The sequence below is a fragment of the Schistocerca cancellata genome, chromosome 8, assembly GCF_023864275.1.
Source record: "Schistocerca cancellata isolate TAMUIC-IGC-003103 chromosome 8, iqSchCanc2.1, whole genome shotgun sequence".
Classification (NCBI taxonomy): domain Eukaryota; kingdom Metazoa; phylum Arthropoda; class Insecta; order Orthoptera; family Acrididae; genus Schistocerca; species Schistocerca cancellata.
The window spans coordinates 35681832-35705905 of record NC_064633.1 but is presented as its reverse complement, the minus strand read 5'-3'; the positions used below and the strand labels follow the sequence as shown (position 1 = coordinate 35705905).

At 40.9% G+C, this 24074-nt stretch overlaps 1 protein-coding gene across 3 annotated transcripts in view; it reads left to right on the top strand.

The window, feature by feature from the left end:
* The window catches only part of LOC126095281 (protein broad-minded-like), a 263464-nt gene that overhangs the window by 144153 nt on the left and 95237 nt on the right, over positions 1-24074 (top strand). For all 3 annotated transcript variants that reach the window (XM_049910039.1, XM_049910040.1, XM_049910041.1), the window contains one exon: positions 14527-14925. In XM_049910039.1, coding sequence (XP_049765996.1) covers positions 14527-14925 — 399 coding nt within the window. The remainder of the gene's footprint in view (positions 1-14526; positions 14926-24074) is intronic.

Sequence of the window (24074 nt, the reverse complement as noted above, 5' to 3'; positions counted from 1 at the left end):
TCTTTGTACGTGTGATCCTTCTTGTCAAATGAGTAACAAAACTTTGAAAATTCCATGGCTGTCATCACCTGCACGCTGCGGTTCGGGTTATTCTTTCTGCATTTACCAGCAATGTCTCCTCACATTCCACATGTAAAGCACTTTAGGTCTTTTATATGTCTACACCATTTTACTGTTATTTTTACATGTCCTATTGTCTTTCATGGTACTATTCCCATATCTTCCATCGAGAGTAGAGCAAGTTCTACTTTGGCTGCTAGCCCAGTTTCATCACCTCGCCTTTCCACAAGTGTCTAGATCATGTCATTACTGAGCCCTTATGTAAGACATGCCCTGCCCAGGAAGCTAACTAGTTTCATTGCTCCATTCAGACTATCCTTGCTTGTCACTCTTCATCCCTTTACATTTCATCAATCCTATTTCCCCATGTTGCAATTGGTTCCCCATGCATTTTTCTGGCTTGTAATATCTTACAAGCATAGTAATTGATTGTTCTCCTGCTAGAATAATCTCTTGTGGGGACAAGTTTCACTTCCCCTCAAGCACCTGTTCTTTCCCTTACTTGTGAGCTAGACTTTGCTTCTCCAGTGATTTGTGCTTTTACAAATTTAAGCAAAATTTTCTGTTCCTTTGGCTTCACTAACTCAATTGCTGAATTGACATTTTCAATAAATCTCTTTAGGCCCTCTTGTTACCATCAAAAGATTTTCCCATAGTACATAAAATTTCCTCAACACTTATTTTACCACTTCCCAAGGAGCTTGTCTCACTAGTAGGAGCCACTTTGACCAGGTCACTTAATTTATTCAAACTATTTGAACAATTTACACTCTTAATGGACCTCATTGCTGCATCATGCTAAGACAAGTTATGCCGCCACATGTTGTATGCGTCAGCTGCTGCCCTCTTGCACTGGGCTGATCTGGTTGCTCACTGCCATTGTGGAGGCAGTCAGGCAATGACCTTGAACACTGCCATGTCCAGCTGCAACGCATCAGATGCTGACCTCTTGGACTGTGCTGACCTCATTGCTTGTCCCCACTGCTGTGAATTTTCAGCTCCTGCCTTGAACTCTGGGACCTCAATCTGAACTGTGTCAGCCACTGTCCCTCTTAGACTGTACCAACCCCATTGCTGTGAAGTTTGAGACCCTGCCTTGAATCTTTGGACTTCCACCTGCAATGCATCAGAGGCACTGCTGACTGCACTGACCCTATCCCTTGTTGCTGCTGTTGTAAAGTTCGGAACCCTGCCTAGAACTGAGGGACAACTGGTCGTCTCCAGTGACACCCACCATCTCCTTCTCATTGCACGGGTGCTATCAGCATGGTGCTGTGCACACTAAGGAGATTCATCAGCTGCCTCCTCTCAACAGTGCCCATCTACACTAACTATTGCTGCAATTACAGGCCTAATTTGTCCTATTCTCCATTAATTCAGAAAGTTGCAAGTCACTAGAAATTCCTGGAGGTGCTTGTCCGTGAAGTTCAATACATTGTGCTGTTCACAGTTTTGATTCATTTGTGCAATACAAAATGTTTTCACTGTCCATTACCACTGTAAACCCCAGTTCATATTTTCAAATGTTACTTTTTATCTTACACTAAGTACAAAATTTTTTCACTTGTCTCTGTCCTACTTATGATTGTTTCTACTGCACCAGGATGAAACAGCCTCTACCCATTTGGGCACCAAATTACAAGACACCAGCTGATTTTCTGTACTCTGAGTCACCTTTTCAGTAACACATTGCTGTATTTCATGAAGCTGAAAATCTTGTTGAAGATTTAATGGTGTTTGGCAAAAGAAAAAAAAAAAGAAAAAAAAGAAAAAAAAACCTGATAACAAAATTTAGGTTGCACTTTTTTTGCATATTTAGTAGCCTTAGAACTCATTTTATTGGAACTCCATTAAACATGACTTAAAGTTCCTGTTTCCAGTCTTTCCTGTACCCTCTCACTATGCGCACTGTTTTTCATTTTCCTGTTTCTAATTTTCTAATTTTTCATACTGTATAAAATTATTAGCACTTACAGTCAGGTCAGTGCTAACAAATTATATCTAAGCATAACACAGAACACAGTTCTTTTTTATAGTAAATATCGCTGTTTACATACTGTCTTGTAGTAATTTGCTGGATGTAAGTATGCTGCAATAGTTCACTTAGTTCAGTCACTAATGAAAGTCACAACACTCAACAATAGCTCATTCAAATCACAATGCCAGTCTAAGCTACCTATCAACCTCAACACATTCAGTCAAAATATTCAGTAACTTGAGTTGCAGAAATCACAGAAAGCTTTTAAACATTAACATTGCTGAGTTTTTGTAGACACCAATACTCACATATTTTCAAGAATAACTTTTCATCACTACTGTATTGAGCAAATAGCAAGAGCATACTTGATGTAGGTGTTCATGCTTGTTATCTCGACCAGAAGTGGGTGCAGACTGAAGATTTTGAGTGATGTCTAATGATTTAAATACTGGCTATGAACAAATTGTTATTTTGAAACTCCACAAACATTTGGAAATGGCTAGATTAAATACTGGCTATGAACAAATTGTTATTTTGAAACTCCACAAACATTTGGAAATGGCTAGATTAAATTTTCCTTCTTAGAATGGACTGTAAGTATTGATAAACTTTTGGTTTATGGAAATAGTGATAATCTAGGAATTTGAAAAAAGTTTATAGAATTACCTTATGCATCTTCATTGGGAATGCCCTAATTACAAGAACAAGTACCATATTGGTAATTATTATAAACTATGAAAAATCTTAATTACTGCCTCAATCAAAGAATGAAGTATGTCATCTAGTGTATAAAAATTAGGTTTATTGAAATACAATGGCAAAAGTTGGAATGTAACAAGCAATGAGATGAAATCTGTAATGAAAAATGTAGCTACTTCTGCAGCTGAATATTAATTATCTTGTAAATTAATTTCTTTCACAGAGTTTGGAATATGTTATTTAAATGTTGAACAATCATTCTGTATAACTAGTGGTGTCACTATGCCCAGAAATACATGTTAGCTCACAATATTTTTCTTATTACATCATGCAATAGAATCTTTAATTAAGTATAATTTCTTATTAACTTGTTTCCTAGTGAAACTAAGTGCAGCATCAGAAGCAGCAGATCAAAAACATTAACTTGGATAATGAATCCAACTGGGAAATCCAGAATGGAATGTAACAATATTATGAAAGCCACTCACAAATAAAGCTTTCAGCCCCTAAGACTTTCATAAAAAATATATGACAAACACAGATAGACAGACACACAGACAGACACAAAGGTGGAGTTTTTTTGTTGGGTTTTCTGACTATGATGAGGGACAACACCCACCGACTAGCGAAGATGGGCATAATAACCCCATATCTTGCAAGTCTGCCGCAACCTCCTCTTTAGTGGCATGGGGACTTCTCGTGCTCTGATGAATCGTGGCTGGGTGGTATATTTCATGGTAAGGTGGGTGGAAAAGTCTTTTACCATACCCAAAGAGTCCTCAAAAAGCTAATGATATTTGTCACAGAGCTCCACAATGCTGTTGTGGGAGATGTGGGAGTTTATCATTGCCACATTATCTGAGATTTGGAGATTGAAGATGCCAAGGTGTTGCTGAGCATGGAAACTCTCTGGATATCGATCCTTGCCCTCTTTGGTCATGGTTTTCAATTCAAGTACAAGGTGGCACACTCTGATGGAGACAAAAGGGGTCACCGGAAAGAGATGAGAGCAGTACGGGCCTAGTAAGTGCCTCGAAAAGTGGTCATTGAATTTGAGCATTATCAGCAGTACTTGCATTGTGTTGTGGACTAGCTGGGGTGCCTAAGCACTGAGGGGACATTGACAGCTGTTGCCATGTGGACTTGGTTCACTTATCTGACAACTGGAGAATTTACAGTGTCAGACTTGGACTCTCAGAAATGTTTTAAAGTGATTTTCCTGTGCTTACCTCATTTTATTTGAACATGTTTTCTGGCCTCTATAGTTGCAGGCGTGTTTACCCTGAAATTGTTTTAAGTGCAGTTTGCTATTTGCACCTGAACTCTGAATTCATATTCATGATTTATTGCACAGGTCAGTGTTACAATCCATTAAATTCAGAGTGGTGCTGAACAGTAATTCAAGCTATCCACACCAGGGTTTGAACTGTTTCACTGACATTGTTACCTTGAAAATCTGTAATCATTGTCAGTATTTGTTGTTTTACCATCTCTTAGTACTGGCGTTTACTCTGTTCTAGGCATCACTGTATATTGTCACATTCGACAGCCTTGTTATTCCACCAGATATTTTCTGCAGACTTTTGGGAGTTGTCTCTGAATTGGATAAGCAATGACTGTTAGGTTAGTTCATGTTAGGTTTCTGTACTCCAGGTATCTGTGCTAAATTTGATTGCTTTTGGGCCTTGTATTACAATGTGGAGGAGTGAGTGGTCAAGCATGGTTGGGGATCCTGATCCTTGTTTCGCATGCCAGTAGCAGTCCACTGTTTGTCTCTCCAGCAGCTGTCAAGCGGTCACACCAGCGAAGCATTAACTGTGTCTACCATTGTCTGCAGTGGTGTTATCAGAACCCATTCCGTGCACAGAATTCATGTACAGGATAAGTTATATTCATTTTGTACAATTCCTCAAAGTGTACAACACAATTTTAGAGTGTTTCCTTTAATAGCTTGTGTTCTCAAAGTGATCACTAAATCCTGTTTTAAAGAAAAGGGTTTTATGTACTATATTACCATGTCTTCAGGTTGTGTATTGAGGTTGGTATATTTTTTACTATTGTTTATTTTTTATATTTCGAAGTTTGAAATGTTAATGATTTCCTAAAAATGCTGTTGGGCATGAAGAATTTCACCCATTATATTAATTAAGAGTATGGGGGTTTTTTGTCCCCACTAATAGCGATTAGCAGTATTGTTCAAAATTATGTTAATAAGCAGAAGTTGTGATCCCCTCATTTTCCTAAATCAAGTTCTTACCCTTTATTGCTATCATCTTGTTCTTTCTAGGCATAAATTATTATTAGTATCATTCCATCCCCTTGGGGCTTGTTATCAGTTGTAAATAAATTTTGAGAATTGTCATTATTCATTTGACCTTTGTTAATTCTAAAACAATTATTAATTGGTTCATATGAAATGAAGTGTTACTTCCTGATCTCTTGCCCACTGAACGGTTGTTATTATAGTTATTCAAACAACTTTTGAAATTCTTTTAAATTAATTGTTTCTCTATCTGTAAGTTTTATATTATCAAACAGTTGCTTTAAAATCATAAACTTTGTTTGAGTTTAGAGAACCTTTAATTTCCATTTAAAGTTCATTGTTTGTTTTAATTCTGAAATTTTTTATGTATAACTCATATTGTGTTCAATAAGTGGTGAATGATGATTCAAAAGCCTGGGGGTCCAGTCCTTCCACTAAAATCATTATTGGTAATTTTGGGGTGCTGCGATTACCCAATTACAGAAGCCAAATATGTTAGGACTGTAGTAAGAGTAAGCACCATGGCTGAAAACACCTTAGATGCAGATCTGTACTGTATCTGTAGAAGACAAGTGCCAGTGATGACAATGCTATCCCATTTTATGTGGTGAGGGCCTGTGTCAGAGTTTCGAGCCATGGGAAGATGAGCTTTCCAAATGTGCACCTATTGATCTGTGATACAGCTCCAGCATCCAGCTGCAATTGGACATCCTGGTTCTGAATAAGCAGCTGAATGAAAAGTTTCTTTGGCTCATGTATGTGCACATGGATGCTGGGAAGATTACTGCATAGTGGAAATGCTGTAGCAGACCTGAACTGGGGGTTTGAAGCAAAGAGTTGAGGAACACGGTATCATTGACATTGACATAATGGACATACATTGGCTCAGAACCATGGGCAGCCATGTTAACAGACAGGAACCATAATTTCTTTGAGCAAATGTTTTGGATGTGCCCAATGTTTTTATAAAACAAACTTTTGGTTTGCAGAAATGACAAGCGTCTATATCATGAGAGATGTAGCAATGATGGCATGATTGCAATCTGCCACTGTTATGTGGTTTCCATGGGTGTGCAACCAAAACAACCACTGTTTACAATGCCAGGAAGAAACAGAGACCCTTTGTAAACAAGACTGACAGGCAGCATCATTTACAGCTCTTTAGCATTAAACAATTTCTGTGCCTTTATTTGAATAACATCCTCAAGCAAAGGGTCTGATAATAGTAACATTTTGAACATTAGTGTTCTGCAATATGGCATCTGTGTATCACTTACCACAGGGACACACAAATTTGCAGGTGCAGTAATGCCTCATAGCTCTACAAGCTACTGCTTATAGGACTGGGTTGGTTGGTGCTTCATGCAAAAGAACTTATAACCTGCAGTGGTGAACAAAACCTGAAAGTTAAACTATTTGGGAGGGAGGCTTAACAAAGATGTGCAGGACAGGTTGGTCCTTCATACAAAAGAACTTATACCCTGCAGTAGTGGTCAAAACCTGAAAGTTGAAATACATGGGAGGGAGGCTTAACAAAGATGCACAAAATACTTATGCCAACCCAAGGAAAGAAATATGACCATTGAACATTGCCCAAAATGTAGGCTGCAAAGTGTTGAAACAGCTGCAGTTGTACTTGACTCACTCCTCTGTGACAGCATTGATCTTGTGGAACTTGGAGCCGATCAGTGTTTGCTGTCACTGTCATCAGTCTGGTCGATGCATCAAAGCAGGACTTGCTGCAGAAACTGTTCGCCCTGTAACAACAATGTCACCTGAGCAGCTGAGCAAACTGCATCAACTGAAACTTCAGAAGTTCATATAATGACACATCTTAAGGAGCACCCGTCCTCTGTCAGTCTTATTATCTTTAAACATCTTCATTCCAAAGCCCATTGCTTACTCAAACAGAGCAAGCAGGTGTGTTGGGAATGCTTTGTCCCCTCCATAGGTTCTTCTGTCCCTTTGTCAGACTCCACCTTCCAGGTGGTCTTTGTACAGATCCATCAGTTTTTGTGGAACACCTTGTGATCCATTTTGCATTGGTGCCAGCCTTTTGCCAGCCACATTTTTCCTTTGGAAACAGTGGGCTGAAGCTTGCCACTTTTGTTTTACTCCATCTCAGGGAGAATCCAAAATGAACCTTTTACTGAGTGGGAACTCCTTCTCGCCCTCGCTTTTCCCATGATTCAGCCCCTGGCCCTGATTCCATCCATAACCAATTGCTTCAGCACCTCCATCCTTCACAACAAAAATATCTCCTCCATGTGTTTAACCACATTTGGTTCCAAGACATTTTCCCCTCTCAATGGAGATACAGCACTGGGGTTCCTGTCCTTAAGCCTAGGAAGGATCCCTCATTCCTCGATAGTTAGCAGGCAGTCAGTCTGACCAACGTCCCCTACAAGTTATTTGAACAGATGGTGGCTCATTGGCTCCATTGGGTCCTCGAATATCAGGACCTTTTATATCCTTCCCAGTGTTGCTTTTAGGAGGTACTATCTCCAATCAATAATATGCTCTGATTAAAAATGGCAGTTTGGGAGGCCTTTTTTCAGCACTACCATCTTGTCACAATTTTCTTCAGTCTTTGTAAGGCCTACAACACAGCTTGGTATCATATCATCATATTTATTCTTCATCAGTGGGCTCTTCAGGGATCCCTCCAATTTCTATTTGTCAGTTCCTGTCCCACCAGTCATTCAGAGTTTAGGTTGGCACTTTTCTCAACTAGGAGAATGGCATTCCATAGGGCTCCGTATTAAGTGTCTTCCTTTTTGTCATCGATATTATTGGACTTGTGGCCTCTTCCAGATCATTGTTCACACATGCTCTGTATGTGAATGATATCTGTATTTTAGGCTAGCTCCCACTCAGTGGCCTCTGTGGAGTGACAGCTCCGGGGTGCCTTCCGGTGCACTTCCACATGGAGACTATCACACAGATGTCAGTTCTTTCAACTTAAATCGAGGGTGGTGCATTTGTATCACTGTACTATGGTCTATCCTAATTCAGAGCTCTACCTTGACACCCAGTGCCTGACTGTGGTCCCCCAGTTCCATTTCTTGGATCGTCTTTTTGACTACTTGGTTGACCCATACCTGCCTTCTGAAGGTTGGCAGTTTTTTTTTTTTTTTTTTTTTTTTTAATTTGATGTCCTTCACTTTCTTGCCTACACCTCTTGTGGTGCAGATAATATTACTCATCTCTGCCTTTATTGGGCATTAGTTCTGTCTCATCTGGACTATGGTTTTCATGTTTATGGATCAGCTGCCCCTTCCACAATGCTCCTCTTAGATCTGGTTCACTGTAGTGGTATCCTAATAATAAAGAATAACCACCTTCATCCACAAATCGTGATTTTATTAAAATGCAAAGTGCATTTCAAGCCCTGGAGGCTCATCTTCAGGTGCTTTGACAGTGTACATCAGCTTTACATTTTGTTTAATTCTGGGCTGTTTCAATTAGCAGGTATATGGTTCTCTGGTTAATGCTGGGATCCCTTCCCTTTAAGTTCAGTGGTCCCAGATCCTGGTTTCATATGCCATCACTATCTGCTTTTCTCCTGCTCACCACTCCTTTTCTATTCTTTTTGTGACTTTGGTACATCACCCACCCACTGCTCACCCTCAGGTGGGTTAACTGGTTGGGCTCTGCCTTGCTTCCCTCTGTCATGATTTCCATCTCCCCTCCTTGGCCTCTTCCCCACATTCTCTCCTGACCACCCCACCCACCTCCCCATTGGTTAGTTTTTCATCGCCAGATTCAGATGGATCTCTTTAGAACCTGAGAGCCTCAATCACTCCAGTCATGTTCCATTGTTTGTTTCACCCACTCTTGTGGGTGTTTCACCCAGCTACTGGTTTTTACACTGATGGGGCTAAGTCTGCTGATACATATTCTATTGGCATGGAACACCATCTCTTGCCTGCCATGAGTGGGATGTTTACTGTGGAACTGATGGCCTTCTACTGGGCCCTCTGCTTTATTAAATGGTCCTGCCTCACATGAGTTTTGTTATGTACAGACTCAATGAGCAGCTTTCAGGCTATCACCCAATGTTTGTCAAACCCCCCTTTGTTTTCTGCCATCCACAATCTTCTCACCAATCTTGGCAATACTGCTTGTTCCGCCATGTGGATATCTTAGATAATGAAATTTCCGGTCATGTAGCTGGGGGTGGGGTGAACATCTATCCCTCTTTCTCCTTGACCCCTCTAGGAGCAGATTTGCAGCTTTACATCAAATCCCTTTTTGCTTGATTGCGGGTTGACTGCTGGGGGCTACGCCCCTGTCTAATAAAATCTAAGCAATCAAGGAGGCTCCCTCCACATTCCATTCTTCCCTCTGCCTCTTCCAGCAGGAATCTATTATCCTCCGCCATCTTCATATTGGCCATACTAGGTTGACCCATGGCTTTTTACTCCACAATGAGTAGTTGCGGGGCCTTCCTCACAATAACCCATATTTTACTGGACTGCCTGCACCTTTTCACCCTTCTCACTAAATATGCCATCCCATCTTACTTGTCCTGGGTGTTAGCAAATGACTCTCACAGGGTTAAGTGTGTCCTCTGTTTTCTTCATGAAAGTGGTTTGTCCCCCCAGGTTTATGTACCTGAATTTCCCTCTGGAATTGGAGTCCCTTGGTTAGCATTGGCATTGGTCATGAGGGCCTTTGTCTTGCCTCCACACTAGCCATCTTCCCCACCCCCACCCCTTTTCCCCACATTTTGTCTGGTCCTTTGTGTCATTTTGTTTGTCCTTTTCTTGTGTCTTTTCCCACTGGTGTTGTTCCTATTGTTTCATGACTGTGGTATATTCTGAGGATCGGGAAGGGTCCACAGCAGTGCTGGTGCTCCAATGCATGTAGCATCTCTGAGGTGCCCCTGTTCTCACTGTATCCCCTCTGCCCCCCCCCCCCCCCTCCCCAACCTGTTCTTTATTCTTCCTGCTGCCCCGATGTTCCTTTTACCTTGTTATTTGCCTATTTTCCCTTCTTCAACTTGAATGGACTGTGCTCTTTATGTTGTTCCTCCCTTTGTTTCTACCACTTTAGATCATGGAACCAATAACCTCATCATTTGGTCCCCTCTGCACCAGCCAACCAACCAACCAACCATCCATCCAACCAACCAATTGAAAGAAATGTTGAAAACTAAATGTGATGGATTTGAAAGAATATGGGAAGAGTCATTTACGGCCAGCATACAGGTCAACCACTAACTCAACATTCTAGGAAGAATACTACAATGAATTTAGAAACAACTTTTGGAAGAATCTGCTGTGAAATTTTGCATACAGTGATTAGGTGGTTACAAGATAAATTCAGTCACTTGAAAACATTGTCATTTTTTGAATTCTAAATTCAAATAATTTTGATCAACATAAACAATATTATAGTAACTGAAAAACTGCTATGAATCAGTTCTTTTTTCTGCTCAATGCTTCATCTAGTGGTTGTGCATATTTCTGAAGAAATGTACCATGAAAGTGTTGGTGATTTGTTGAAGTTTATCGTCATATGGCCTCCAGACTGTGTAATTTGAAATTGATTTCTCCTTATAATGCCTCAGATGAGAGAAGCTTTTCAGCCATAAAAAATATGTACGTAGTTCACACTCTAAAGAACAGCTTGTAAACTTAGCTCTGTTATTGATTAAAAAGGAGTTCCTATAGCAGTTCAAATCTAAGTTTTACCCCCATCTCCTCCTCCCCCACTCCCCCATGTTCAATGAATTCACAATAAATACATTTTCATATTTAAAAATGACATTTTATTTCATTTAACTGCTTACCTTGATGAAAAGTTCAGTACATGCCACTATTTAGTATGTTCATCACCATTTTTGCTCAGTAAAAAGAACTTATTGCCTTCATCTGAGAGGCTATGGAATAGCTATTAGTTTAAGAATAAAATTTTATTCATTAGGCGTGCCTGTGTATATAATATCAACAGCTGTTACTGAGTTATTTGAATGAATACAGTAGACATTACAAAAAATGGTAAAATTCTCATTGGAAAATCCGGGATGAAAGTAAGACACTGTTATGAAAATGATAGTTTGCTGCTCACCATATAGTTGAGAAGTTAAGTCGCAGACAAGTGCAACAAAAAGACTAGTAAACACATAAGCTTTCAGCCAGGAAGCTTTCATGTGAAATAGACAACATACACACAAACACATTCAAGCAAACACAGCTGAAACACACACACACACACACACACACACACACACACACACACACACGCGCATACTGTGAGCAACTGCGCATGATGGGAGAAGCAATATGGGTGGTGGGTGTAAGGAGGCTGGGATGGGGAGGTGGAGGGAATGCAGTGTATGGATGGGGAACAGTAAAGTGCTGTTTATGGGAGCATAAAGGGATGAGGCAGAGAAAGGGTAGGGCAGCTAGGTGCAGCTGAGAGGTTAGACAAAGGGCAGGAATGGGCAGGGGGGCTGGAGGGGATGGGAGCAGAAAAGAAAAGAAGTAAAAAAACTGTGTGTGGGTTTGTGGAATAGAAGGCAGTGTAGTGCAGGAGTGGGAACAGGGGAGGGGATAGGTAGGTGAAGGACAATTGCTAATGAAGGTTGAGGCCAGGATGGTTAGAGGAACATAGGATATGTTGCAGAGAGAGTTCTCACCTGCGCAGTTCAGAAATGCTGGTGTTGGCAGGAAGGAGTCAGATGGCAGAGGTGGTGAAGCAGTCATTAAAATAAAGAATGTTATGTTTGGCAGCATGCTCAGCAATTGGATGGTCCTGCTGTTTCTTGGCCACAGTTTCTTGGTGGCCATTCATGTAGACAGACTGCTTGTTGGTTGTCATGCCCACATAGAATGAAGCATAGTTGTTACAGCTTAGCTTTTACATCACATGACTGGTGCCCAGGTAGCCCCCTGGCTTTGATGGGATAGGTGATGCTTGTGCCTGACTAGAGTAGAAGGTGGTGGGAGAATGCATGAGATAGGTCTTGCATCTAGGTCTATTACAGGGATATGAGCCATGAGGCAAGGTGTTGGGAGCATAGATTGCATAGGGATGGATAAGGATATTGTGTAGTGGGTAGGATAGTCTTCATTTCAGGGAATAACAAGAGGTAGTCAAAACCCTGGTGGAGAACGTGATTCAGTAGTTCCAGCCCAGGTCAGTACTGAGTCATGAGGGGAATATTCCTCTGTGGCTGGACCTGGGATCATTTAGTAATCGCAAAAGCATTACGGAGATGATAGATAAACTCCAGTGGAAGATTCTGCAGGAGAGACGCTCAGTAGCTCAGTACGGGCTTTTGTTGAAGTTTCGAGAACATACCTTTACCGAAGAGTCAAGCAGTATATTGCTCCCTCCTACGTATATCTCGCAAAGAGACTATGAGGATAAAATCAGAGAGATTAGAGCCCACACAGAGGCATACCGACAATCCCTCTTTCCACGAACAATACGAGACTGGAATAGAAGGGAGGACCGATAGAGGTACTAAAGGTACCCTCCGCCACACACCGTCGGGTGGCTTCCAGAGTATGGATGTAGATGTAGATGTAGATGTAGATGTAGATACAGCAATGGACACATGCATGGCACATCCTATGCCAGCCTATTCATGGACGATCTAGAGGAATCCTTCCTAACCACCCAGAATCTCAAATCCCTCAACTGGTTGAGATTCACTGATGATTATCTGGATTGAGAGTGTGGACACCCTATTCACATTCCTCCAGAACCTAAACACCTTCTCCCCCATTTGTTTCACCTGCTCCTCCTCAACTCAACAAGCCACCTTCCTCAATATTGACCTCTTCCTCAAAGCTGTCTACATCAGTATCTCTGTCCATATCAAGCCTACCAGCCACTAGCAATATCTCCACTTTGACAGCTGTCACCCATTCCATACCAAGAAGACCCTTCTGTACAACCTAGCTACCCTTTGCCGTCACAGCAGTCTCTCTCGAAAGATACCAAGGGCTCACTGAGGCTTTCACACACCATAGTTGCCCTCCCAACCTTGTACAGAAGCAGATCTTCTATACCTCATCTCTCCAGTCACCCATCACCTCCCAAAGTCCCACTGTCTGACCACAGAGGAGCATTCCCCTTGTGACTCAGTACTACACAGGAATGGAGCAATTGAATCGCATTCTTTGCCAGGGTTTTGACTACCTCTCATCATGCCCTGAAATGATGAATGTCCTGCCCACTATACTCCTCATCCTTCCCACAGTAGTATTCCACTGCCCATGGAACCTACTCAGTATCTTCATCCATCCCTACACAACCCCTGCTCCCACCCCTTGTCTCGTGGCTCATCCCTGTAATAGACTTAGATGCAAGACCTGTCCCAAGCATCCTCCACCACTACCTACTCCAGTCTGGTCACAAGCAACAGCTATCCCAAGACAGGCAGGGCTACCTATGAAATTAGTCATGTGATCTACAAGCTAAGATTACCACTGTGCTTCATTCTACATGGGCATGACAGACAATAGGCTGTCTGTCCACATGAATGACCATCAACAAACTATGGTCAAGTAACAGCAGCACCACCCAGTTGCTTTGCATGCTGCCAAACATAATGTTCTTAATTTTAATGAGTGCTTCACTGTTTATGCCATCTGGACCCTTCCTACCAACACCAGCTTTTCTGTATTGTGCAGGTGGGACTCTCTCTGCAATATATCCTATGTTCCCATAATCCCCTGGCCTCTTCCTTCATCATTTACTGTCCTTCACCCTCCTATCCCCTTCTCTGTTCCCACTCTAGCACTCACACACACACAGTTTCTTTACTTCTCTCCCTACCCATTCCCAACCCCCAACCCCCCCACCCCTGCCCACCATCTAACCCCTGAACTATACCTGGCTGCCCTACCATCTCTCCACTTAGTACCTGTATGCTCCACATGCACCACTTTCCTGTACCCTACTCATACCCTGCTCTCCCTCCCCCTCTGCCCCAGCTTCCACCTTACCCCCACAACCCAGGCTGCTTTTCCCATCGTGTGTAGTTGCTTGCAGTCTGGCTCTGGCAGCGAGAGACAGTGGTCACATGTGTGTGAGCTGGTGAGCTGCATTTGCATGAATGTGTCTTTGTATGTTGTCTACTTCAGCAGAATACTGTCTGGCCAAAAGATGAAGATTTCTTGGGTCTCCAGCCAGGTGGTAGCATTGATAGATGTTTCGGGAAGTGTCATACTACACATCTTCTGGTGAAGTGCCCAGATCAAAAAAATGGTTCAAATGGCTCTGAGCACTATGGGACTCAACTGCTGAGGTCATTAGTCCCCTAGAACTTAGAACTAGTTAAACCTAACTAACCTAAGGACATCACAAATATCCATGCCCGAGGCAGGATTCGAACCTGCAACCGTAGCGGTCTTGCGGTTCCAGACTGCAGCGCCTTTAACCGCACGGCCACTTCGGCCGGCACCCAGATCATACCTTCAGGTGAAATTATTACTACTGCTGATATTTGGTTTTGATTTGTGTTATCTTCTATTGCAAACACTGAAACTGTATTTTCTTTTTACAGAGCAAGCTTCTACAGCTGCAAGAGGAAAATGCTAGAGCAAAGAGTGATATTAATCAAGATTTGTTGAAACCTAATAAGTTGCACATTGTTGTTGACAAGTGCAGTCTCTTACGGCATTGTATTCTATTTCGCCTTTATGCACCAAGCGGACCAAATGAATGTATTGCTGTATCCTGCAATGAAATCAAGAGGACCAGTGATGAAATTGTAGCTGAACTCAGTACAGTTCCTTTTCTGGACTTTCAAAGGCATCTTCCATCACCTGAATCCCAAGAAACTAGCCAACATGAAGACAAAAGTGAGTTACAAAGGGTACTCCAAGATAAAGGACTGCATGACAGTCAATGGTTACAGCAAGTACGCAGAGCTTTTAAGGCGTCATCTGAAAAACATATAAACGTAAGTTAATGAAAAACACTATCTTTCTTTTACAGCCTCATAGATAGTGTGAGTAATGTGTTTATCAACTTCTCCCATATAATTTATGACAAAATAGATCATGGGTGAATGGCTGGGTTTCATTACAATTGGCACAATATTTCAGCAAATGACCACCATGCCATCATTGGCTGTGCTGGTTAACTGAGTACCTAGGAGCTACTGTGGCACTTGTGGCACATTCCCCTCTCCCACCAACCTTGTGCTTAGTGTGATATCTGGTCCCCAACCTCTTCCTGCCTACTGGTCACTCAGTCTGTAGCTCACACCCTCCAGTGCGTACTGGAAGCATTTCTGCCGTTACTCCATCTGCCCCCCATGTCAGTTCATTGTGGCATATTTCTTTCATTTTCTTAATCAAACTATGTGCAGGTTCCAGGGCCTTGCTAAGGATGTAGCCACTACCATGACAATCAATGACCAGTTCCTTACTCTAATCTTAGTTGGTTATTTATTTACACAAATCCAGAAGTTGGAAGTCTGTGTGAGAACCTTAGTAGGATTGTAATCCATTTTGTGTAATTTTAATAGACAGTCTTCCATGACTGCCAACTTGTTATGCTACTGCAGTCTGGTTTGTCATTGGTGTTCATGGTAATGATCTTCAACAGTATGCAGCATCTGTCTGATGTGTATATGCCACAGTGGCAAGGAATCTAACAGACCCCGTCTTCCATAATCCAAGGTCAACCTTGACACTTGACCAAGCAGTGGCCGTGTTTTACCTCAGTCATCACTGCATTAAATGACATTGCTGCTGAAAAGAAGGAAGATCCAGCAGTGCTGAAAACCACTGAAGTCCTGATGAAGAAAGAACCAACCAAAGAAGAATTCCAGCTAACACACAAATCATTTTATGAGAGGAACTATGATCCATTGGAGTAGAAATGGTTTCTTGCTATCCCTGCTTATCTATGGTCAGATATTCTGAACTATTTCCATGATGGTCTTACATCTGGTCATGTGGGATTTATGGAGATTCTAGATACAATCAGACATAGGTATCAATGGCCAGCTCTCTACCAATCCAATAGACACTATGTGAGATGCTGTAAGGAATGCTAATGATAAAATTATGTGGCACAGTTCCCTCCAGGGCATTTGATACTAATTCCACCAGCAGCAGCACTTGACCTTTTGGTGGGTTTCCTGAAGTCGACAAACATGAATTGACCAGTAACGGTTTGCAATGACTACCACACCTGCTACGCTTTCACCAGAGCTGCTCCAACTGAAGAAGCTCCAGAAATTGTAAATTTCCTAGGAGAAGATATTATTTTTAAGCACAGAACATCATTTGTGATCATCTCTGATTATGAAAAATTTACCAGTCAAGGCTAGTGCCAGAGGTAATTTCACATTGCAGCGTCGACCACAGGATGACAACTACCAAGCCCCATAGATGAATGGTCTCATGGAATGCTTTACTAAAACATTAGCAGATATACTGTTGATGTACATTGATGTTTAACAGCGAGATTGGAATACAGTGCTGTTCATTATCACATTCACATGCAATATGGCAAAGCAAGATACTACAGGCTTCACATTGTTGTTTCTGTACAGGGCTGCAAGGCTGAAACAACAATGTCTGCATTGCTCCCATTTCATCTGGGTGATACATGAAACACATAGTCACCAGAACTCATGAAGCAAGACAGGTAGCTCACGTATGGACCCTGTACACCAAGAAGAAAAGCTGAGAGCCCAGTAACATTTATTTGGTTATGAGAGTTGTAATGATTTACCAAGTGGGTTGCAAATGAGAAATTTGTCAGTGTTCACATATTAGAATACAGGGTAAAAACATTACAACCTTCTAATCAGATTTAGAACAAGATGGTGACATTCTGATGAAGCAAGAAAGAAAATTAATCCAGAATTAAATGTCTAAAAATATTGAAATAAATCATGTTAAACTGACTGTAATTTCTATTGTGAGAATAAATTTCAACCGCAAGACCAGTCATGTGGAATAGTACTGATAGATGTCACGAGACCACAGGATGAGCAAAAGTTTGAGAATTGGGCTGATTTGTGCTTACCATCTTTTATTTACGTATGAGTTGGTGTTCTTGTGTGTGACCTACACCCTAGAAGATGTTGCAGACCATGTTTGATCAAGCACAGCATTGTGCAAATGTTGGAGGGAGAACAGTGACGTCAGATCAGCTGAAAAGTAGGATGAGTGTGGGAAGGGATGTGGTGAGTGGGCAGTAAATTTCATCATGGTGCCAACCAAGGGAACCTATACCTTGTACTTTGACTTTTTATGAGGAGGAGGAGATTAGTGTTTATCTTCCCATTGACAACAAGGTCATTAGAGATGGAGCACAAGCTCGGATTAGGAAAGGACTGGGAAGGGAATCGGTCATGCCCTTTCAAAGGAACCATCCTGGCATTGGTCTGAAATGATTTAGGGAAATCACAGAAAACCTAAATCAGGATGGTTGGAGATGGGTTTGAACCATCGTCCTCCCAAATGCTAGTCCAGTGTGCTAACCACTATGCCACCTTGCTCAGTGATGACTTTTTATGAATGTATACGATGTTTAAACTACAGTGTGTCCAAATCCATTTGAATTCACATTAAAACATGACAAATATGCACCAATAGTATACATTTCTGCAGGAGACAGTAAGAGTCTACATAGGGCCCAGTAGCATACTTTGTGTTTCCTGCAGCAGTGTTGTCAAGTTCACTGTGAGATATGACGGGAATGAAAGAGGATGTGTCAAGTGCTGTTTCTACACAGCCAATGACAGAGGGGTGGGCAGATGATATGTTTGGAAGCAATAAACATTGTAACATTCTCACAGCAGTATAGAAGGGAAATCCAATATGTGTTCAGCAAGAAACAGTTGTATTCTCAAGACAACCATAACCACAACCTCAGAAATCACAATATATTCAGAGAGAACAGTCAAATAAGTTTCACAGCTGTGTTATTAGGATGATGGTGGTGATTAAAAACAGTGGGACCCCAAATGACTGGCTTACAGATAATGAGGATAAAAACTAATGTAAACCATTTCTTTTTGTTTATTTTATTTCTCCTTATATTATCAAATTGCAGGCAAACAATAAATGGTCCAGCTTTAGAATATAGCAGAGTCCCACTAATCCGAACCCTGGTAATCCTAGTGTTCAGTTAATCTGAACATGAAAAAATGTTAGTCTAAGTATAGAAAACTGTGCAGCAAACTGATGTACATACACACTATTTTAATTTACACAGTACACTAAATGTGTATTAGAAAAATTAGCAAGAAAAGATTAGGTTTAAACAATGCATAACAATGAAAGAAAAGCTGTCAAACTTACTAAAATACATCATATATTTTATCTCTACTTTTTAGATAACAAAAAATCAGTCATTGTTTTTTGGCATAATGAAGACAGTCTAATGTATGACGCTTAGTTGCGCCATCATCTCGTAAACATCAAATCAGCACGTGTAGCAGCGGGCTGTTGCTCCAAGTAACGTAGCGCAAGGTGAAGGGCTTCTGCTGCATTACTGTGTGGCACCAGATCTCCTTTGTCGCTCTCAGGCTCATTGTCACTTCCATCACAGCAGTTCACTTCTTCCTGGTATGGGTCACAGCAGCAACTAAATCAGCGTCAGTAAGGTTCCCCACACATGCCTCATCTGCTGCCATCCCCTCATCTACATCTCCTTCACTAGCTTCTTCACATCCATTGACTGTCTGTATCATTTGTAGTAGATTTTCCTCTTCATTTTCAACTAGGTTGTCCTGAAATTCAAGAGATGTCCACAGTTTTCTCCATGATTTTCTCAGAGTATTTTCTGAAATATTCTGCCATGCCTCAGCGGCCCAATAAATAACATCCTTCACATAGGTCTTTTTTATTTTATCCACTAAAGGAATGCTATCATGTTGCATCAGCATTCTTAAAAATTATCTTCTGTCAATCAGTTTTAATGTTTGCAGTATGCCCTGGTCCACTGGTTGTAGAAGCGGTGCAACATTCGGCGACAAAAACTTTGCCACAATTTCTCCATCGCATGATTCCTCAGTGATGGGGTGAGACAGCACATTATCAATGAAAAGGACTGCATGGGGAGACAAATAATTTTCCATAGAAAACTGTCGAATGGAGGGAACAAACTGGCCATGAAACCATTCTTTGAACAGCTTACAATCTATCCATGCTTTTTATCTGGTTGTGATAATACATGGGCAGGGACTTCATGTTGCAGTTTTTAAAAGCTCTGGCCCTAGCAGATATGCCAATCAGTGTTGAAGGCAGCTTGTGATTACCAGCAGCGTTGCTGCATACTAATGAAGTCACATGATCTTTGCACATTTTAAAACCAGGAGCATGGTCTTCTGCTTTTGATGCCAGGCTTTTTGTTGGAAATGCCCTAAAATTAAGGCAGTCTCGTCAGCATTATAAACTTGTAGGGAAGAATACTTTCCCTCTCTTATCATTTTTTCAGACACACCCAAGTTTTCCTTCACTGCATCATGGTCAGAAGAAAGCTTCTCTCCAGTAATTGTTAGCTGATGGATTCCATGGCTTTTTCTAATCTGTCCAACCATCCCATACTTGCACTAAAAGAGTAATCACCATTCATTAACTTGTTCAGGTAAACAGCCTTCTCCTGAAACAGTGCTCTGCTCAAAGGAGTTCCCATTTCTCTTTTCTGCATAAACCAAAGAAAAAGAGCTACATCCACTTTTTCGTACTGGGACTGTTTCAAAGTCTGCCCAATTTTGAGTGTTTTTCCCGAAGACATTGCACAGGACTGTTCAAGCTTCACTCAGTTCTTCTTCCAATTACATATGGTTGCTGTACAAACACCCAGTTCCATTGCCAACTTAGATACATTTTCACCATTGTCTATCCGCTTCAAACCGTTCAGTTTTTCTTTGAGAGTTAACATTGTATGCTCCATTTACTCATAATGAAAATACATACACAACTACACCTGAATGAATACAACTGTTATGTGTGTCAGCGATTGATAACTAACATAACCAAGTGCTTTGTGAGCCATCTGGCAGTGCACTGACCTCAGACACTACAAAGGTCTCAATAATGCACAACAAAAAGGGCAGGGAGTGAGAGTGAGCTATTGTTCCCACACTTGTTCCCATTTGTTACAATGGTGTATCTACTTATCTGCTTGGTACACTTCATTCTACAAACTCATCACCGTAATTCCGGATAATCCAAGCAAGGTCCGGTACCACTTAGTTCGGATTAACTTTATGCCAGTAAAAAGTTTGTGATTTTGATTAGTCAGAATTTGTTAAAACTAAATTTTTCTCAAGAAGCCTCTTAAAAAAATGGGAGTTGTCTTATATAACCAGAGTTGTCTTATGCTTGGGTACATATGGTATTGTTGTTGACGCACTGTGCCATGGAAACTTTCCCCCAACTATAACACTCCCTCCTCTGGCCTAAACTCTTCGAACAATTGTTGAATGGTGTTTTCTTTCAGATGTTTCATGCCATACAAACCAACAGCCATCCTTACAATGGAGTATAAAAACTGATTCATGTGAAAAGGCCAGCTGTTGCCACTCAGTGCAATCCAGTTGCAGTATTGACATGCAGATTTCAGCCTTTGTTGTCAGTAAACAGCAGTCAGTGTAGGTACACAAACCAGACACCTGTTGCTGAGGCCTGTACATAGCAACATTCACTGAACAGTCACTGAAGAGAAACTGTTTGTATCCCCTTGGATCATCTGGGTGGTCACATGCTCAACTGTTGAATGTGTACTTGTCTGTACACATATCTGCAGCTGTTGTTCACCCATGTCATCACATAAATGGTTTGCAAACTTAATCATTTCATAAATAATTCCACCCTTGACCCAAAAGCCAATGATCATTACCTTTTGGGCATCGGGTAAATTGCTCCGTTTTCCCAATATAACAACAACTGCACAGTTTTCCGCACACTCCTGACACACTTTATATTCTCTCCACTGCTAGCGCTGGCAGCTGCTGTATGTGAGTGGTTATTGCACACTGATGTCAAACATAGGTGGTGCTCACATTAATGTGTACTTGTTATTTTGTGTTTATCAGTTTTGGAAGGTTCTAGAAATTTCTTATGCTTGTATATTCAAGAATATTCATTGTTTGTATAAACAGCAGCACTCTCTGTCCATGAGGTCAGTTCTTTTATGTTCTGTCTATATGTTCATGTAGATAATAAACTTGCTTTCATTGCGAAGTGCTGTACTTTACTAAGAACCTGATTTTGGACCTGGACTCAATTCTAATTACAACATGACAGTCACAACTAGAATCAATCAACTCATATAACTATACTTGGTTGTAACAATTTGTGAGGATATCAAGAGGAATGATGGTACATGTTCAGCTGTGGGAGGTGGCAGACTTCTGATCCAAGGAAAATACAGTCTATAAAAGGAGACTGCTTTAAAAGGAAGGTGGGGGAGGGTGGCAGCATGAACCATGGAATTTTTGTTTGACTCATGAGAGAGAGTATTAGAAATTCCAAAAAAGCTGAATTGGCAGATGTTTGAAGATAGACATTAAGTATCCTGGAACATTTCAAGAATTGCTATTAAGCAAAAAATCAAGGAACATATTACAACCTTTTACGCATCACTCCCCCAGGATGCATCAAGTCAAGAACTGACTAATTACAGTGAAACAGGAGTTTTTAACCAATGTAAATAAAGCATTATTTTTGGAAAGTGTACCGTAAGAATAGTACAAACGTTCTGGCTCATTAAAACTGTGTGCTAGAAAGCGATTCTGCATCTATACTCTGCATACCACCATTAGATGCATGCCAGAGGATATGTATACAGTTGTAGAATATTCATTAATCATTTAAAGCCAGTTTTTGAAACTTTGTTAATAGAATTTCCCAGGATGTTTACGTCTGTCTTCAAGAGTATTCCAATTCAGTTCCTTCAGTAAATCTGACACTCCATGACAGATTAAACAGACCTTTGACCATTTGCGTTGCCTTGCTCTGTATATGTTCATCCCCTGTTAGTCCTATCTGTTACCAGTCCCACACACTTGAACATTATTCTAGAACTGGTCACGAGTGATTTGTAAGCAATCTCCTTTGTGGATTGATTGCACTTTCCAAGTATTCTACCAATAAAGCAAAGTCTACCACCTGCTTTACCCACGACTCACCCTATGTGTTCATTCCACTTCATATCCTTACAAAGCATTGCACCCAGGTATTTGTAAGAGTTGGCTGATTCCAACAGTGACTCAATGATGTTGTAGTCATAGAATACTACATTTTTTCATTTTGTGAAGTGCAAAATTTTACATTTATGAACATTCAAAGCATGTTGCCAATCCCTGCACCACTTTGAAATCTTATCAAGATCTGAGTGAATATTTATACAGCTTATTTCAGATGGTACTGCATTACAGATAACTGCATCATCTGCAAAAAGCTTGATTTTACTATTAATATTGTCTTCAAGGTCGTTAGTGTACAACATGAACAGCAAGGATCCTAACACACTTCCCTGGGGCACATCCGAAGATACTTGTACATCTGATGATGACTCTCTGTCCCTACCAAAAAGTCCTCACTCCAGTTACAAACTTCAATTGATATGATCGTACTTTTGACAATAATGGTGGGTGTGATACCAAAAAGTCCTCAATCCAGTTACAAACTTCACTTGATATCCCATATGATCAAATTTTTGACAATAAGGGTGGGTGTGATACTGAGTCAAACGCTTTTCCAAAATCAAGAAATACAGCATCTATCCGATTGCCTTGATCCAAAGCTTTCAGTATGTCATGTGAGAAAAGTGTGAGTGGGATTTCATATGATAGACATTTTTGAAATCTGCTGTGGTTGGCATGGATGAGGTCAATTCCATTCAAGATACCTTATTATGTTTGAGTTCAGAGTATGCTCTAAGATGCTACAACAAACCAAAGTCGAGAATACTGGACTGTAGTTTTGTAGATCACTTCTACTACCCTTCTTGTAGACGGGTGAGACTGTTGCCATTTTCCAAGAACTGGTGACAGTTTTTTGTTTGAGGCATCTATGATAAATTATAGTTAGAAGAGGGGCTAACTCAACCACAATTTCAATATAGGACCTGACAGGGATTCCATTGGCCCTGGGGCATTGTTCAGTTTTAACAATTTCAGCTGTCTCTCAACACCACTAACATTAATACTGATTTCATTCATCCTTTCAGTGGTATGAGGATTAAATTCGGGCAGTTTTCCTGAGTTTTACTTTGTAAAGGAACATTTGAAAACTGAGTTAAGTATCTGATTCACTAGAACATTAACTTTGGTGTGTTTTTGAGGGGTGTAAATCTAGATAAATCTGTTAAAGTCCTTAAATATCCGCACAAAGGGACTTGCTTCTGGGTGAAGCCTGGGAAAAAGTACATGTTTAACGTTGTTGGTGTTCATGAACTCTTTCCAACAGTTGCCTGTAAAGTACAATGCATTTTGCACCAACAATATTTCCGGCTTGTCTACTCTGGGTAGAAAATCCATTGTAATCCTTCTGATGATGATGCTCATAATCACTGACTATATGGCACAGGATTTGACATACTTGGAGAAAACATCATATAGCACAACAACATATTGTACACCTTGTTTCCCCTGTGGATACTGTCCAACCATATCCAAGGAAACTATCTCCAAGGGTCTTTTAGGCAATAATGGGTGCAGGCCAATTAGTTTTGACTTATTTGTATGCTTAGCCTTCTGACACACAACAAATTTCCATATTACCAGCAGAACTTTTCGTCTTAAATTTCAATAGTAACAATAAGTACTTATCTTACTAAGGCATATGGAGACGTCATAGTATCCTCAAACATTGTGAGTGTGTAACATAAAGTCATTAACATGATCATCTGGTAAACAAACACACCACAGGCTCTGTTCTGGGTGGTGTCGATGAAACAATACACCTTGGTAAATTGTAAAAAATTTATTCAACCTGTCATCATTGTTCTGCACCAGTTGTAACCTTACCTTTTACCATCTGGGATCATTTTGTTGTAGTTGCTCCATGTGCAGTAGCCACCAGAAAGATCGCGGGAGGCGCACATTGGCACGGCGCGTCACGGACGGTAGTTGCC